Raw genomic sequence first — 15,513 nt, 5'->3', positions numbered from 1 at the left:
CCTCCTGAGTTCCCTTTCCCCTATCTCCTAACATACAGTATTGCCTTTCAAATGATATCTCTGGAGTGAGACAGGACTCCTTGGTCCACCACTGACCTTGAGCAAATCACTTCACTTCCTACAGCATTAATTTCTTTACCTTAAAATGGAAATCTTAACTCTTCATAAATTTGTTATAAAGACTAAATTAAATATTTTAAATAAATACATCATTACAAGGCCTGGCAAAAAGTAGACTCTCTTTAAAAGGTAGCTATATTATCTCATTCTTTATATGATGGCCACCTTCCCAGGCAAAATGGAAGTACTTTGAGATCACGGACTATGGACTATCTTGCTTTCCCATCTCCAACTTCATACAGTGGCTGATCCATGGCAGATTTCAAATATAGTACAATAAGTGGAATAAATGCATGCACAAAGGAAGGAATACACGAAGAGTAAGACTGCAAGGCTCAAGACCCTTCCCCCATCCCCAAAAGACCTTGCAAATGGATATTCCCTTACTTGGCAGCCACAGTTCAGATGGTAGTGGTGATTCAGACTTTCTCTCTGCAAAAAGGACAGGTTCTCCCAAGGTTCGATGTAGTTGCACAGATGGATGAAGACTTTTCCATCACTGAGGACCTGACCTTCAAGGGGAATCGAGGGAGACCTAGCATGAGGAATCTGTTCATGGAGCTCCAGGAGCCCAGGTCCTCAAAGAGCCCAGAATTGCAGTTTCTTCAATGGCTTCTTGGTGGCAGTGGTGACATGGAGCTCAATGAAAGAACCAGAAAAACCTCTATAATTTTTATATGAAAGATATTAACAGATTATGTTTGTATGAGAGAGAGTTGTGGGATGAAGGCCTTTTCCTTTAGTGTGGTGTAGAGAGAAAAACATGGGCTTTAAATTCAGACTGTTTGTGCAATCCCCTTCTTTTCTCTCATTTACAGCCATGTGACTTTAAGAAAGTCACGTAACTTCTCAGCTCGAAGATGAAAGTAGTAAGTTGTTGTCAGGATTAAATGAGAGAATGTCTGTAAAGTTCCTAGCACAGCTTGGGCCCACAGAAGGGTCCATAAATAATAGGTCCCTTCCTCTTTCCAATCCTTCCCAATATCTACACAGCCAGGTCTTCTGCCCCATTGATACCTATCTCGGTGAGTCTCTCCCTTCCCCATCGGAAAGTTCCCCCTCTTTACCTATCAGACTCTTTCCTAGCTTCCAAAGACCATTTTCAGTACCACAGTGTCCTCAAAGCTATCTCCGACCACCCTAGCACACACCTCTCTTAGAACCTCAGTCACTCAATTACTCACTGAATAACTACTATGGCCTGGCAGAAATACAGAAATAAATATGACAGAATCTCTTCCCCAAGGGGGTTAATAACCAGTAGGGCAGATAGGTAAGTAGGCAAAAATTATACTGTTGTGTGATTATATACAAGATGCAGTATAAGAATGAACAAAGCACAATTATCTCCATCTGTGGAAGGGGTGTGGGGCAAGGAAGGTGTCTGAGAGGAGATGATGCTTGTATTAGGCATTGAAGGGGTGGGTAGGAGTTCCTCTGCCAGACAAATGAGGGAAAGGACTTCTGGACATTGTGACTACCCTGTGCAGGGTGAAGGGGCACAGCCAGCAGAACACCTTCTGCAACTGCAAGGAGTTTAGTTCAGCTCTGGGGGAAAAGAGGAGCTGAAAGCTGTCACTCACACATGGCTGGAGACAAAGCTGGAGAGGTCAGCAGTGTTCTGGTCACAAAGGCTTTCAACATTAGACAAAAGAGCTTCTGCCTTCTCCTGAAGAGCATGTGCACCACTGATGACTTCTCAGTAGACTTGTATTTTGTCGTTTGTCCCCACCCTCAGTTAGACTTGACGTTTTTGAGGGCAGAGAATATGTCTCCTCCTCCCCCGATGCACCACAGTGCCTGGCAGAGGTCTAGGCACAGAGAGGCCTTGTCTGCTAATCCTGGAAACTGGAGGGCTCAGTGGCATGCCCTGCCTCTGTCTCTCCCATCCAGAGGCTCCCAGATCAACACAATTCTACATCTTTAGATCTGGGGAGCCCCTACCAGTGTGGCTTCTAATGGTTATGACTTCTCAAGAGCGAAGCTTGGACTGTGAGCTCTTTGAGGACTGTGGCCTGTCACTGAGTCTCCACCCTCCTGCCCAAGGCCTGGCAGCAAGCAGGTGGTCATTATTGCTGAATGGATGGGCAGATAATGGAAATTCCTCCTGTTTTGCCCACCTGCCGTGTTTTTCTTTTCCTTGCCTTCTTTCCAAATATTTTTCTTCCTTTAGGGGCAATTCAGGTCCCACTTACACAGTGAAGCTTCCCTAATTGTTTACAATCACATAAATACTTCTTTCCCTTGAACTACAGAATAATTTAGTATTGCATTCATTTACTTACAGAGTCATAATCTTGTGTGGTTTCTTAACTGTTCTGTCCCAACCAATTGAGTGTGGAGACCTGCCTGGGCCCAAGTTCATAGAGATTTGTTAGACTTGTTAGACTGAAGGCTCCTGTTAGGGCCTGTGCTTTACTGTACCCCCAGAATATGATGTGTGATGTGATTTAGCCACAGAGGCTCACTATGAGCCAAGATCATGACCCAATGTAGCTATCTAAAGTTAATGCCATTGTAGACTATAGTAACTATAATATGTGTGTTGGGGGGCAAGGTTGCACATGCACAATCTTCATTTACTCTGTGAACCAAGACATTACTTGTAGTACAGTGTCTAGTTTAGGGGCCTGTGCTAGGGGAGGGACAGGGACAAGCTATATCCCATTTAAGAAGGTGGCCAAGATAGGAAGGGGTCTGGGAACCACGGCCAGCAGGCCTGGAGCTAGAGTGCATGTATTTATCGTCCTTGGGCTTTGACGGATCATCATGGGCAGAAGGCAGAAATGAACCCACAAGGGGCAGTTTCAGAGGGGTGGATTTTTGGCTCAAGATACCAAACTTACATCGATTAAAACTGTTTAAAAATGGAACCAACTGGGGCACCTGGGTGGCTCAGTCAGTTAAGCATCTGCCTTTGGCTCAGGTCATGATCCCAAGGCCTGGGATCAAGTCCCACATCTCCCTGCTAAGCAGGGAGCCCGTTTCTCCCTCTGCCTGCCCCTTCCTCTGCCTGTGCTTGTTCTCTCTCTCTCTGTCAAATATAAATAAATAAAATCTTAAAAAAAAAAAAAATGGAACCAGCTGCCCTAGGCTGGGAGAGCAGCCTGTCCTTACAATAGTGAAGCAGTGGCGAAGATCACCGTAATGAAGACTCTTGCATTGAAAGGAAGGTTACCACAGCTCCTCCCAACGCAGAGGCTGGTTCTTAGTAACACAGCTCTGTTTTCTGCCCAAGAAAATGCCACCTAGCTCAGTTTGCTGCCCAAGGACAGCCCTGGCTCCTTCTTGACTGTTTTCCTTAGGACAGAGACTGATAGGGTCGCTTGTTGGTCTTTAACTTACCAGTCAAGAGATATTGCTTCTGGCTGTTAGCTTCTAGTTTCACACCACAGAGAGAAGAATCAAAAGGTGTATAGATATACTGAACATCCTTGACTTTCTCAAACCCTTTAAACATCTGAAAGGCAATTACAAAAAAAGCAGTGTCGGGTCAGTGAGTATACTTTATATCTTAACAGGAAAAACTCATTTCTCAATCTAAAAAAAATTAAGCGAAAGTCTAGTTCAGGATTTGGTATACACAGATGGCCCAACTGGGTCATTTCTCTCTTAAAAATCTAAACCTTGGTTTATTCCAGTGAGAATACCTCTAGTAGCCCCACTCACAAGCAGCTGTAGGGCTGGGTGGACACTGAGGGCCTGTGGGCCCTGTTCCCAACATGTCATCCACTTCTACTTCAGCATCAATACCTCAGGATCAATGAGCCGGGTCACCTCCTACCAGCCCCACTCCCAGTACACAGACCCCACTCCTCCCAGCAGCCCGAGGGGGTTAATGCCCTGTCCTGTCCCCATGTACCTTTATCTGTTTGATTTCATACCGGATCATTTTTTGAGTGTCAGCAGGGTCTGCACTGGCAGGAACTACCTTCTCACTGGAGATTTTGGCCCGTATGGCTGCATAAGAAGAGAAAAGAGGGGACCTGTAGCAACCTGTGGGAGCAGTCCATCTAGGATCTGGATGACCTGGGCCCCTGGAGAATTTTATAGGGGGATTCTGGGTTTAGGTCTTGTTGGATTGTGAGGGGGACCGTGTGTGTAAAAGTGGGGACCTGGAAACTCCTCCTCCTCCACAATTGCTAGAAGTTCCAAACTCCTCAGGCCTACTGGGCCCTATAATCTCTATACTTTACCTGCTAGTTTTGAGTGTCTAATTCTCCATAGCCCAGACTGCAGTGGGTTAGAGGTGGGCATCAGGATAGAGGAGGAAGGAGCCCCTTGAAGACAGTCAGTTTGCAGTCATCTACCTATATAGCCTGAGGCCTCAAGAGAGTCTACCCAGAGTTGATATTGGTAAATGTTTATTGAATTAGTAAATATGTTCTGACCCTGTACAGAGGTAGTTTGTCTCTTGCCATTTGGGCATTAATCAAAAACTGATTATAAAGTTCTTTCTATGTGCCTGGCCCAACACTAGGTACTAGGTCCATAAACATGATTAAGACAGGGTCCTCCATCCTGCAGAACTCTTGGTCTAGTAGAGAATACACTTACAAAGAATAACAGCACAACAGAGTACAAAAATTTTTGTTAGAGATAGTGTGGTAGCACCAAGAAGTCAGGAAGTCTTCAGAGAAGAGAAGATACCTGAATAAGTCCTTGAAGGATGAATTGGAGTCTGCCAGGAATTTAAGGGTATAGGGGAAGGGCACTTCAGGCAGAGGAAAGAGAAAGGGCAAAAGGTGGGGGGGGGGTGCATGGAGTAAACATCAGTTACAGGCTTTGACACAACGGGATATTTATAATGAAAGCCCAGTTCCCTGGGCCCTGGCTCCCGCTCCCTGCTTCCAGTAGTTCAGAATAATCACTGGATAGCTCCCGTGACTTGTTGAAGTTCATAATTGCAGTAGGCAGGGGTGAGGGGGTCGCTATGGGGGTCCTTTACACTGTCTTTCATTTCCTTCCAAGTCAGCCAGGCCCTGCGCTTGCAAGGTTGCTATGGCGCCAGCCCTGCCCGACCCATCAGCCCCAGTGGGAGGCAACTGGTGCGGTATTTGATCTCTTCCCTTTCCCTCCAGACTCCAGGTCTACAGCTCAGCCCCATACCAAACCCACACAACCACCCCCTGCTGTGGACCTCTCAGGCCTCCGGACTCACCAAGCGCCGAGTGGCAGACATGCTGCTGGGGGTGTGCAGGGGCGCAGCTGCACGCCTCACCCATTCCCGGTGGCCGCAGCAGCGCCAGCAGCCGCAGCAACAGCGCCCAGCTCGGCGCGGTCCGGGGGCTCCGGGGCATGACACTGCAAAGCCCGACTGAGCCTGCGGGGACTGTCTGACCAAACCGGCCCTCCAGGGCTCATTCAGAACGCGTCGCGCCCCTCGCCCCAGGCTTTTTGAGGTGGACTTAGGGCCAATCCCGCCGGATGGGCTCCTCCCTCTTTTGGCTGTAGGCCACCCACGGCTGCAGGACCCGCAGCACTCCTGACTGGCAGGCTCAGTAAAAGGAAGAGGGAAGCCAGGAGAGAGGCCCCTAGCCTCTGTTTCCCTGCCTAAGCAATTAAGCCTCATAGAAATAGAGGAAAGCACTGGGAAAGAGGATGGTGTCAAGGCAGAAAGACAGAAAGCACAACAAAGACAAATGCATGAGGGCAGAAAGACCGATGGGCTGTGATTCACACTGGAAGAACAAGAGTGAGGAGAGGCACAAACAGAAAGTGAGACAGGCAGAGTCAGAGAGAGGCAGACAGAATTACAACAGGCAAAAGAGACAGTGACAGAGAGGACGGACCCCTTGCTGAGCTGCACACTGGGAATGAGACAAGCTACTCAGGGTTTCTTTCAGCTGCAGGAAGTGTTTTCAATGCCCTATTTATGAGGCTCCAAAGCAACAGCAAACAGTAATGGAACAGGACAGAGAAAGTTGGGGTGTGTGTGTGTGTCTTGGCGCTGTTGGCTGGGGGGTGGGGAGAGATGTCAGAGAAAGCAGCCTGTGCTTTAGAAACCCTTTCCCATATCCAGAGCCTCAGACTCTGCAGATGGCTGAGGACAGCACTCTTGGTGGGGGCTCAAAGCACAGGATATCCCACCACACTGCAAACCTGGGACTTCAAAGCCCTCTCCAGATCCTAGGCTACATGGTTCCTATCTTACGTCATTATTCACTGGAGAGACTATGTCTTGTCATAGAAGGTGGGACAGCTTAGAAAACAAAGAAGCAAGGCACATGGGGTCGCTGCAACTGGAGCCTTGTGCGCCGTGTTTGACAGAGCATAGTGCTGCAAGTCTCCAAATAGAAAAAGACCCATGAGATTATTGTAGTGTATTTCCACCTGGTGCTGGACTAGAAGGTGGAAGGCCAGGTTCTGATTCTGTCACAATGTAGCTTTGCAACCTTTGCCTCTCTGGGCCTCACTTTCTTCTCCGTTAAATAGGCTTGAACCATGTTTCCAAGCCCCTTTGAAGGTCTTTGCCCCAACTTCAACTGGCCTCAGCCAGGAATACTGAAATCCTCGGGTCAGGTACTCCTATGGGAATCTGACTTATTATTTTAACTTTAATTTTTTCAAAAGACATCATCTCATTTTGGTGTGGTAGTGATGTTTGAAAAGAAGGAAATTGAGAGAAATCTGAGTGTGATTGAGAAAGATGAGATTTGGTAGTCGACTGAGTTGATTCTTCATATAACACCTGAACCAAGACAGAGCCTGATGTGTTTATTATTGGACGGACCCCGAAAAGCATCCAGTCCAGTCTCTTCATTTGGCAAATGTGAAGACAAAGTCTCAGTGAGGTAAAGTGACTTGCAGAAAGCTAATGGCAGAGAGGACAAGAATGCAAGTCTCCTGACATGTGATGTAGTGCTCCTTCCGCTCCACCATAGTACTTCCTCCATGGCCACTTTGTAACCACTTGAAATCCTGCCTTTGGAGGGCAGTTCTCCTTTTAAGTTTCTATATGGCTACCTCAAGATAGAGTTTACACTCTTAAGGATGTTTTTCAAATGATAAACATGTCGAGTTCATAAGTCAGCTCTCTTCCAAACCCCAAACTGGTCAGAAAGAAGCCTTAGCATTCTAAGCTGTGTTTGTTGGTGAGTTTGGGATATTGACGAGCAGTGATGACATTGTGAAAGGGAGGGAGAACAGCCAGGTTCACTACAGGAAGCTGGACCTTTGAAGAGGAAGGGGAGGGGACTAAAAGGTACATGACAAAAGGGACATTGAGATTCTGAAGATATACTTCTTTTTAAATTCAGGTTTACTAAGATAAAATTTACATACAACAGAATTCACCCTTTCAAAGATGCCCTTTCTTTCTTCCTTCCTTCCTTTTTTTTTTTTTTAAAGATTTTATTTATTTGACAGAGACAGCCAGCGAGAGAGGGAACACAGGCAGGGGGAGTGGGAGAGGAAGAAGCAGGCTCCCAGTGAAGGAGCCTGATGTGGGGCTTCATCCCAGAACGCTGGGATCACGCCCTGAGCTGAAGGCAGACGCTTAATGACTGAGCCACCCAGGCGCCCCCCTTTCTTTCTTTCTTTCTTTCTTTCTTTCTTTCTTTCTTTCTTTCTTTCTTTCTTCTCTTTCTCTCCTCTTTCTCTCTCTCTCTCTCTCTCTCTCTCTCTCTCTCTCTCTCTCAGGACTGGTCCTGCCCAGGGTCTCTATAATGCAGAGAAGATTGAAGCAATGAATTTTAAAGATGTAGAGAGTACTGAGTGGCAGAGCAGCGTTCTTACAGTTCTGCTGCTGGTATGCTGTGACCTTAGGCAAGTCACTGTCGTTCTATGGGCCTCAGTTTTTTAATCTGTAAAGGTTGGGCTAGTTCTGTAAAGGACCCTTCCAATGCTATTACCAAGAAAAATATTTGTAAGATTCCACAGAGAGTGAGGCATGCTCTGATCAGTTCATTCCTTTCTCCTCTGCTTTCAGCTGACACTGCCCACATTCCCTGTGGTGGTGAAGATTGGCCATGCTCACTCAGGCATGGGCAAGGTAAGGCCATGGTAAGGGTTTGCTGTGCTTTGGGGTTGAGGCCAAGAAGGGCACTTTTTTAGAGAGCCTAGTTATGGACTGCTCTGCCTCCCGAAGTCATGAGTGTTACCCTAACAGACCTCTTCCAACAAGCAGAGTACAGGCCAGTTGCTTGGGCCCTTAGGTCCTTTGCAGCAAGTGTGGCTCCTGAGCTCTAGGAGCAGAAGCTAAAGAGAAAGGGTGTCCTAGGGAGATGTGGCACCCAGGTTGACATCTGGATGGAAAACATCTTGCTGGTTTTAGAGGCTCAGAGCTCTTGTGACTCTCAGTATGTGTATTTTGTATGTCTCCTTTTCTCCCTCTCTGCCTTGCTCCAACATTAGGTCAAAGTGGAAAACCACTACGACTTCCAGGACATTGCTAGTGTGGTGGCCCTCACCCAGACATATGCCACAGCAGAGCCTTTTATTGACGCCAAGTATGACATCCGGGTCCAGAAGATAGGCAACAACTACAAGGCTTATATGTGAGTGGGGCTGGGGTCCCAGCAGATACTCTTCACTTTCTCCTCAGCCCAGTTGAAAATCTGAGCCTCCAGGTAGCAGCCAACTCTCAGTTTAACCTCACCTGGCCCAAAAGGCAGAGACCAGAGAGAGGGTGCCATTCAAGTCAGGGACTTCCAGACTGAGTTCCTTTCAAGTCAGAGGAGGGCCCATGAACTAAGATGAGAAATAAAATTAATATTTATTTTCACTAGCCTCTAAGTGAAATTTGACATCTTCTTGGTTATAAATCACGACAACAGGCTACAGTAGTAGCAACAGCACATGTGACTTTGTTACTAAAGGTAATCACAGAGATTTTTGATTAACACTGCAGTTATGACCAATATCTCTAAATGCCAATTATTTTTATCACTACTCAAGAATCATGGTAGTTATTAGACCTGTCACTGCATTTATACCTGTAAATACTTTTGTTATTTACAGAGATATGTACTTTTTACTAAATCACAGATTTGTTTTTGATAACTATTTTGATAATGATTTTAAAAATTGGGTTTCTTTTTATGTACTTTATTTTATACATTTACATATCTTATGTATTTTTATACATTGAAAGGAATTCATAGGCTTCACCAAGCTGCCAGAATTCAGAAAAGGTTAAGAAACTCCTAATGAAAATATACAGCCCTGAAAACACTGCAGAACATTAAAAACCTAGTGGTTATAAGAATAGGTGACTTCACATGACTGTGTCCATCTGCCAGAATGGAAAGTTAAAAATTTCCTCCATTAAACTTTAGAGAAAGAAAAGATTTCAGGATGACCCAATCTTCTATAATATACATAAGAATGCAAATAGCTTACGATTCCAATTTTGGAAATACGAGCCTCTCACTTTTTAAAACCTGTAGGGTGGTATTTCCTTTATAAACAAGAACATTCTGATATATGAATTTGGTCTTGGCCACTTGGCACTTGAACAGACTTTAAGGCTGAGCAGCTTCCCTTTCCCTTGCCCATTTATTTCCATTGTTCTGTCTCCCCCTTCCATGTTTGTACTCCCCACCCCTGGAATTAGTTAGGAGCCCTGTCCCCCTCCCTTGTCATAACCCTACACACACCTCTAATTTAGCTCTCTGCACAAACAGGACTTTCTGTCCCCCTCCTCTGCGCTGCCTGGGCAGGAGCAGCGAAATCATCTCTGCAGCCCCAGCAGCTTGTGCAGCAGCAGGCGCAGAGTAGGCACCCAATAAGTATTCAGGGAAGAACCCTTGCACAGAACCGAAGCATAGTATCTTTTTCACTTTTTTACTAGATTACTACTTTTTAAAAGTTTACAGTTTTTTATTTAAAGTCTTGCTGCTTCAAAAAGGAATTTAGGATTGTTTTAAAACTGCACTATGTAAGACAAGATAATTTAAAAGACAATTATGAAAAGCAGCTAAAAGTAGCAGAAAAATCAGTATGTGTAGTCACCTAGGAAAGCAGATTTCTTATCCTTTACTTTTAAAATCCCCTAAATAAAAGTAATAAAATAAAAAAATAAAATCCCCCAAACAAACACAAAATGTTTACAATAGTGGAGCAAGAGTGTCTTGATCCTTAAAAGGAGACATCTCATTTTTAAAGGTTAGGATTTCTAAAAGCAATTTCAAAGAAGCATAAGAAAAGAGAATCCTCTAATACTGATGAAGGGTGGGCAACCAAAGAAGCTTTATTTTTTGTTTTTATTTTTTTTTTAATTTTATTTATTTATTTGACAGAGAGACAGCGAGAGAAGAAACACAAGCAGGAGGAGTGGGAGAGGGAGAAGCAGGCTTCCCGATGAGCAGGGAGCCTGACCCGGGGCTCGATCCCAGGATCCTGGGATCATGACCTGAGCCAAGGCCGAAGCTTAACAACTGAGACACCAGGCACCCCCAAAGAATCTTTAGAAAACGTTTACTTTCTTTTTAATTTGCAAGGGACAGTTATTTAGGGGGAATATTGAGGTCCTCTTGGTTCCTCTTCCCTAAGCTTTTAGCTATCCCCTTGTTTTCAGAAGGAATTGACCTGGTAATAGCCAAGATAAGGTTTGAGAGTCTTCCCTACTCCCTTAGCTCTCACCCTGGAGATCCAGAGACAGCCATATTTGGTAGACAGAGGGGGTTGTTCCCTCTCTACTCTCAGTAGGTAATAACGTGCATCCCTCTGTGGAGGTCAGATGACCTAGAAGTCCTGAGAGGTAGTTGAGCTGTTACTGAGTGGCTTCTGGATGCCCCTGATGTTCTCCCCTGCCCCAGTGGCCTATATGGATCTGTGCCCTGCATCTCATTGTTAGAAAAAGGTGTGAAGAGTGAAGGACAGAATATTACTCAAAGTTTCCAAGACCCTATTATATACCATGGCCCTGTGCTGGGCACCTGGAATGAGTGACTCTGTCCCTGCCCTTGAAGAGCCCAGCCTGGTCACAGGGACACACTCATAAACCACAGTGTTAGGAAGACAGTGTTGTTTTTATTATGATCTATCTTCATGTCCCTACTCAGATTTTGCAAGTCACTCATCTGTTAGTTAGTTATTTTTTTCTAAACTAGGTAGTGGAGTATAGGGGAAGCACAGCACAATGAGGGAACCAAGAATCTTGGACTTTTTTTATCTTATGTCTAATTTGACTGGGTACACTACTTTGGGCAAGTCATTTAACCTTTCTTAGTCTTAATCTCCTTGTCTGTAAAGTTGGGGCGAGGATGTCAGCCTCACGACAGGGGTTTGCACTGAGGCTCTGGTGAGGGGTTGGTGGAGGAAGAACCTTGGCAAGCTGTCAGTACTGTACAAGTGTGAGCGGTTGTTATTATCACATCAGTTGACTCACTGGGCCGACTCACGGTCTGAAAACTAGCTGTATGTCTAGGTTTCTCAGTGTCTGAGATCAGACCTCCGGGGAAGGTACTCCTGGGAACTGCTGAGTGGAGACTACCACATGAACGGTAGCAAGTGAAAAGGACAGCACATGAACGGTCTGTCAGTAGTGTGAACAGGGCTTTTCTGTCCCCTAGGCCATCCTCTTCCTCTTGACTCTGAGTGAAGACTAATAATTAATAAGGCCTACTTTTGGTGTTTTACAATTTATTTAAAACTTTATTTAAAATTGATCCTCATGACAACCCTGTGTTTACACAGGGATAAGAGGCTCAGAGAGTGAAGTGATTCACCCATGGTCACCCAGCCAGTTAAGAGCAAATTCAGAACCAGAAACCAGGTCATCCACCTCCTAATTAGTCTAAGCCTAATTGACTCTAACACCTGCTCGTGGATGGAGAGGGTGCAGAGGGCACAGCAGAGAAGAGGTTAGTGACTTGATTCCATCAGCCGCATTTGATGGACAAGGCAACTTAAGCCTGAAGAAGTTAATTGACTTGTCCAGAGTCACATTGTTAATACTGTAGGTTCTCAGAAATTAACTGTTGAATGGACAAATAAATGAGCTAATAAGGAAGCCATAGGGAGATATTCACAAGAATCCTGAGAGTGTTCCCAGGATTGATAGAATTCAGTTTGTATATACCAGGTCAGCCCAGATACTAAGTGGGTAGGCTGCAAGTGGTTTACAGACTTCTGGACCTAAGACTTAGTTCAAATAACTAATGTAAAAAGTAGATATAGGACTGTAAGTGAGATTCAGGAGAGTAAGTGCTCATCTTTTTGAAAAGATCATGGAAGCCTCCATGGAGCCACAGCAGTCTGGGCTGGACTATAGAGAGAAGGACATTGAGGGTAGAGGTTGGCAGGGCAGCCAGGATCTCAGCTCAGCAGACAGGCGCCTGGGCTACTTATGCAAGAAACAGGTGGGGAAAGCAGCAGTTAGCTAAAATTCTGGAAAGTTTCATGCCCCCCTCTTGCTGGTGTGGCTCACTGTCTGTCCTATCCTGATGGGACCTTGTTGCAGGAGGACGTCGATCTCAGGGAACTGGAAGACAAACACTGGCTCTGCAATGCTGGAGCAGATCGCCATGTCAGACAGGTGAGTGAGAGAAGGAGTCCACTCCCCAGCCCAACTTCCATAGTTGAAGAGGTATAAGAAATGAGCCCTGCCCAAAGGAAGCCTCTAATCAGGACAGAACACAAAGGCCCAAGCAACCAGGTAACAAGATCAGGCAGGACTGGGTTATATGCTAAATTATGAGGATAAAGACTGGACATGATGTAGAAGCTCCAAGAAAGGAGCAGTTACTCTGCACTGGAAGAGCCAAGGAAGGCACTTAGAGTATGTGAGACCTACTTTGAGCCTGGAAACCTGGGTGGCATCTGGAGAGCAAGTGAGAAAGCATTGTAGAGAGGGCAATATGCTTGATGGGGAGAGGGAGGGGAGGAGGAAAGGGGTGGGATGATAGAGGCAGAGACACCAAGGAGAATGAATAGCAAGCAGGCTTGATATGAGCTAACACCCCAGCCTCAGAATACCTTCCCATCCCTTCCAGGTACAAGCTGTGGGTGGACACCTGCTCTGAGATGTTTGGTGGCCTGGACATCTGCGCTGTCAAAGCTGTACATGGCAAAGATGGGAAAGACTACATTTTTGAGGTAAGTCTGGCCAAAGGAGTATCTCAGTAAGAGTATCTCAGTAAGCTAGAGGCCAGGCTCTTAGCTTGAGAATTATGTGGGTGGCCCAAACTGCATTTAGATTAGAGTCTCTCAGGCCAGGGGATGATTCCCAGACAACACGACCAATGGATGTGCATAGTGAAATACCTCTACCTCTACTATTGTTTCCAATCAGCTAAGCTGATCCATGCCATGGGTAAGAGATGCCAGATTTGGGTTCCTGGGGTTCTAGCCTAATGCTATTCCTCTGGGAAGATTGTAGTGATTTATCATTTTTGTTCTCAGAAAGCTGGACTTGAGAATCATTGGTTCAATATGCTCATTTTGCAGATGAGAAAACTAAGGCCTAATGCCATGAGCATGTGCTCAAGGCCATGGAGTGAATCAGTGCCTCAACCTGCAGGAGATACTTCTTAACATCTCTCTGAGCATTGGAGATACTTTACTCAGCCTGGTCCTCTAACACAACTTTGCTGACTCCCTTTCCCCATATTAAAGGGAAAGTCAGTAGCAGTATGAATCCTTCACACATGTTCCTGCCCAATCTTCCTGGGAGCAGGAAAGGCTCCTTGCCAGGAGTTGGTGGTATTTGCAAAGGATTAGTGTCAGAAGCCCAAAGTGGGCTTCAGAATCTACTCCATGATCTACTTGGCACATAGTGTTCTAGATAATCATACCCCCTTCTCTCAGTGGGACTCAGTTTTCTCATCAATAAATAAGAGTTGGACTGTTGAGTCGATGATCCTGGTTAGGTGGACACTTCCTAAAGGAGGAAAACATTTACCTGGATTTTGAGGTACGGGAAGAATCAGGATGGTGGTGAAAAGGGAAGGCATCCCAGGTCATGAGCAAAAGCAGAAATCTAGTTGTGTAATGAGCAGATTATGTGTGGAGATAGAAACTGCATGGGTGAAAAGTCTCAGAGGTGAAAACTGCCTACTCCTAATTAGAGAGTTAAGGGAATGACCTTCATGTACTCCTGCTTTCCCTGACTGCAAACCTCTAAGCCCTGAGGCTAGGTTCTCTACTTGCTATCTCCCTTTCCCCACTACCTTCAGGCACGAATCTTTCAGTCTCACTGAGCCCTGGCCTGGGTGACATCTGCGGGGAAGGATCCAAGGCAAAAGTTTGCTGGAGGAGGGGACCAAGGTCCTGTTTCTGCAAAGGAACATGCTTTCAGCTCAAGACAAGAACACCAGTTTCATCCCCAACCTATCTCTGATGCCTTAAGTCCTACTCATTCTGAAACTCTATACCAGGCCTTTGATGTTTCCAGACTCTTTCCTAACCTGGACTACATCTTCCATCAGGTCATGGACTGCAGTATGCCACTGATTGGTGAACACCAGGTGGAGGACAGACAACTCATCACCGAACTAGTCATTAGCAAGATGAACCAGCTGCTGTCTAGGACCCCTGTCCTGTCCCCTCAGAGACCTTTAACCACCCAGCAACCACAGGTAAGCAGCATGAAGAGACACAGGAGAGCCAAGAACCATTTCCAAGCCCATGCTGTAGACTGTGGTAGCTCCAGGATGGAGGAGCCTTCTCATTAGCCATCTGCAATATCAACTATACAACTGTCCAAAAACGGAGCACTGGATCTCTTCTTTCTGAACTTGAAGTCTCTGGGGAACCAGAGCCCATTTCCCTTGGGATACTCCCACTTTTAAATGGGAGGTCTCTGAGGAAGGGCTGGGTTAGACCTCTCACCAGCTGTTCACTGTCTGTGAGGGGTCTGCTGCGTTTGTGGAGAAAGAAGGGTGTTTACCAGAAATGTGCTGGTTTAGAGAGAAGAAAGGGTCAGGTCCCTCATTCTGTTAGATAGTGACGAGGTAAAACTCAAATTGGAAATCTGCTTTCCTTCCTAAGGGAGAGGAGGCAGCTTTCTTCAGGTGGCTGTGGTGTGTGACTCATGGCCAACCACATTCACAATGGCAGTATCCCAGATGCAGGTCTGGTAGGAAGTCCACATTGAAGTTTCTGTGGCTCAGGCCCTGTGGCTCTAGAATGGGCCAAAGAAAGGCAGGGGTTGAGGGTCTTAAGTCCCATCTAGGAGATATCTCCCTTTGTAGAAATGTCCCCCAACTTTCTTCCCACTGAACTTTTGCATAATGAAGTGGTAGGAGCTTGGGACAAAGAATCCAAGAACTGAGTCCTAGTCTAGCTGTTCCCTAAACAGCTGTGTGACTTTGAGGGGAAGTTACTACCTTTTCTAGGGCTCAAGTTTTATAACTTGTACATAAAAATCTCTCAGAAATCTTTCTTTCAAAATCCTACTTTAAACAGTTAAGGAGATAGAATAGAGTAGTGATTTCAGAGTGGGGACTT

General features: G+C 45.7%; 2 protein-coding genes across 3 annotated transcripts in view; one reads left to right on the top strand and one right to left on the bottom strand.

The window, feature by feature from the left end:
- Positions 1 to 5,900, bottom strand: part of TIMP4 (TIMP metallopeptidase inhibitor 4) — a 32,982-nt gene extending 27,082 nt beyond the window's left edge. Inside the window, exons 1-4 of one of the 2 annotated variants that reach the window (XM_008697871.2) lie at positions 5,282 to 5,878; positions 3,983 to 4,080; positions 3,466 to 3,580; positions 508 to 632 (exon numbers count right to left, since the gene is read on the bottom strand). In XM_008697871.2, the coding sequence (XP_008696093.2) occupies positions 508 to 632; positions 3,466 to 3,580; positions 3,983 to 4,080; positions 5,282 to 5,420 (477 nt within the window). In that variant the 5' untranslated portion in view covers positions 5,421 to 5,878. Of the gene's footprint in view, positions 1 to 507; positions 633 to 3,465; positions 3,581 to 3,982; positions 4,081 to 5,281 lie in introns of both variants that reach the window. The other variant, XM_040628440.1, reaches the window with a different exon arrangement.
- The window catches only part of SYN2 (synapsin II), a 229,920-nt gene that overhangs the window by 192,597 nt on the left and 21,810 nt on the right, over positions 1 to 15,513 (top strand). Inside the window, exons 6-10 of the mRNA XM_040628439.1 lie at positions 8,051 to 8,113; positions 8,476 to 8,618; positions 12,527 to 12,601; positions 13,059 to 13,161; positions 14,493 to 14,642. Of these exons, the coding sequence (XP_040484373.1) occupies positions 8,051 to 8,113; positions 8,476 to 8,618; positions 12,527 to 12,601; positions 13,059 to 13,161; positions 14,493 to 14,642 (534 nt within the window). The remainder of the gene's footprint in view (positions 1 to 8,050; positions 8,114 to 8,475; positions 8,619 to 12,526; positions 12,602 to 13,058; positions 13,162 to 14,492; positions 14,643 to 15,513) is intronic.

This window comes from Ursus maritimus, unplaced genomic scaffold (assembly GCF_017311325.1).
Source record: "Ursus maritimus isolate PB19 unplaced genomic scaffold, ASM1731132v1 scaffold_14, whole genome shotgun sequence".
NCBI lineage: Eukaryota > Metazoa > Chordata > Mammalia > Carnivora > Ursidae > Ursus > Ursus maritimus.
The sequence above is the reverse complement of the archived record's forward strand: the minus strand, read 5'-3'. Positions and strand labels throughout refer to the sequence as shown.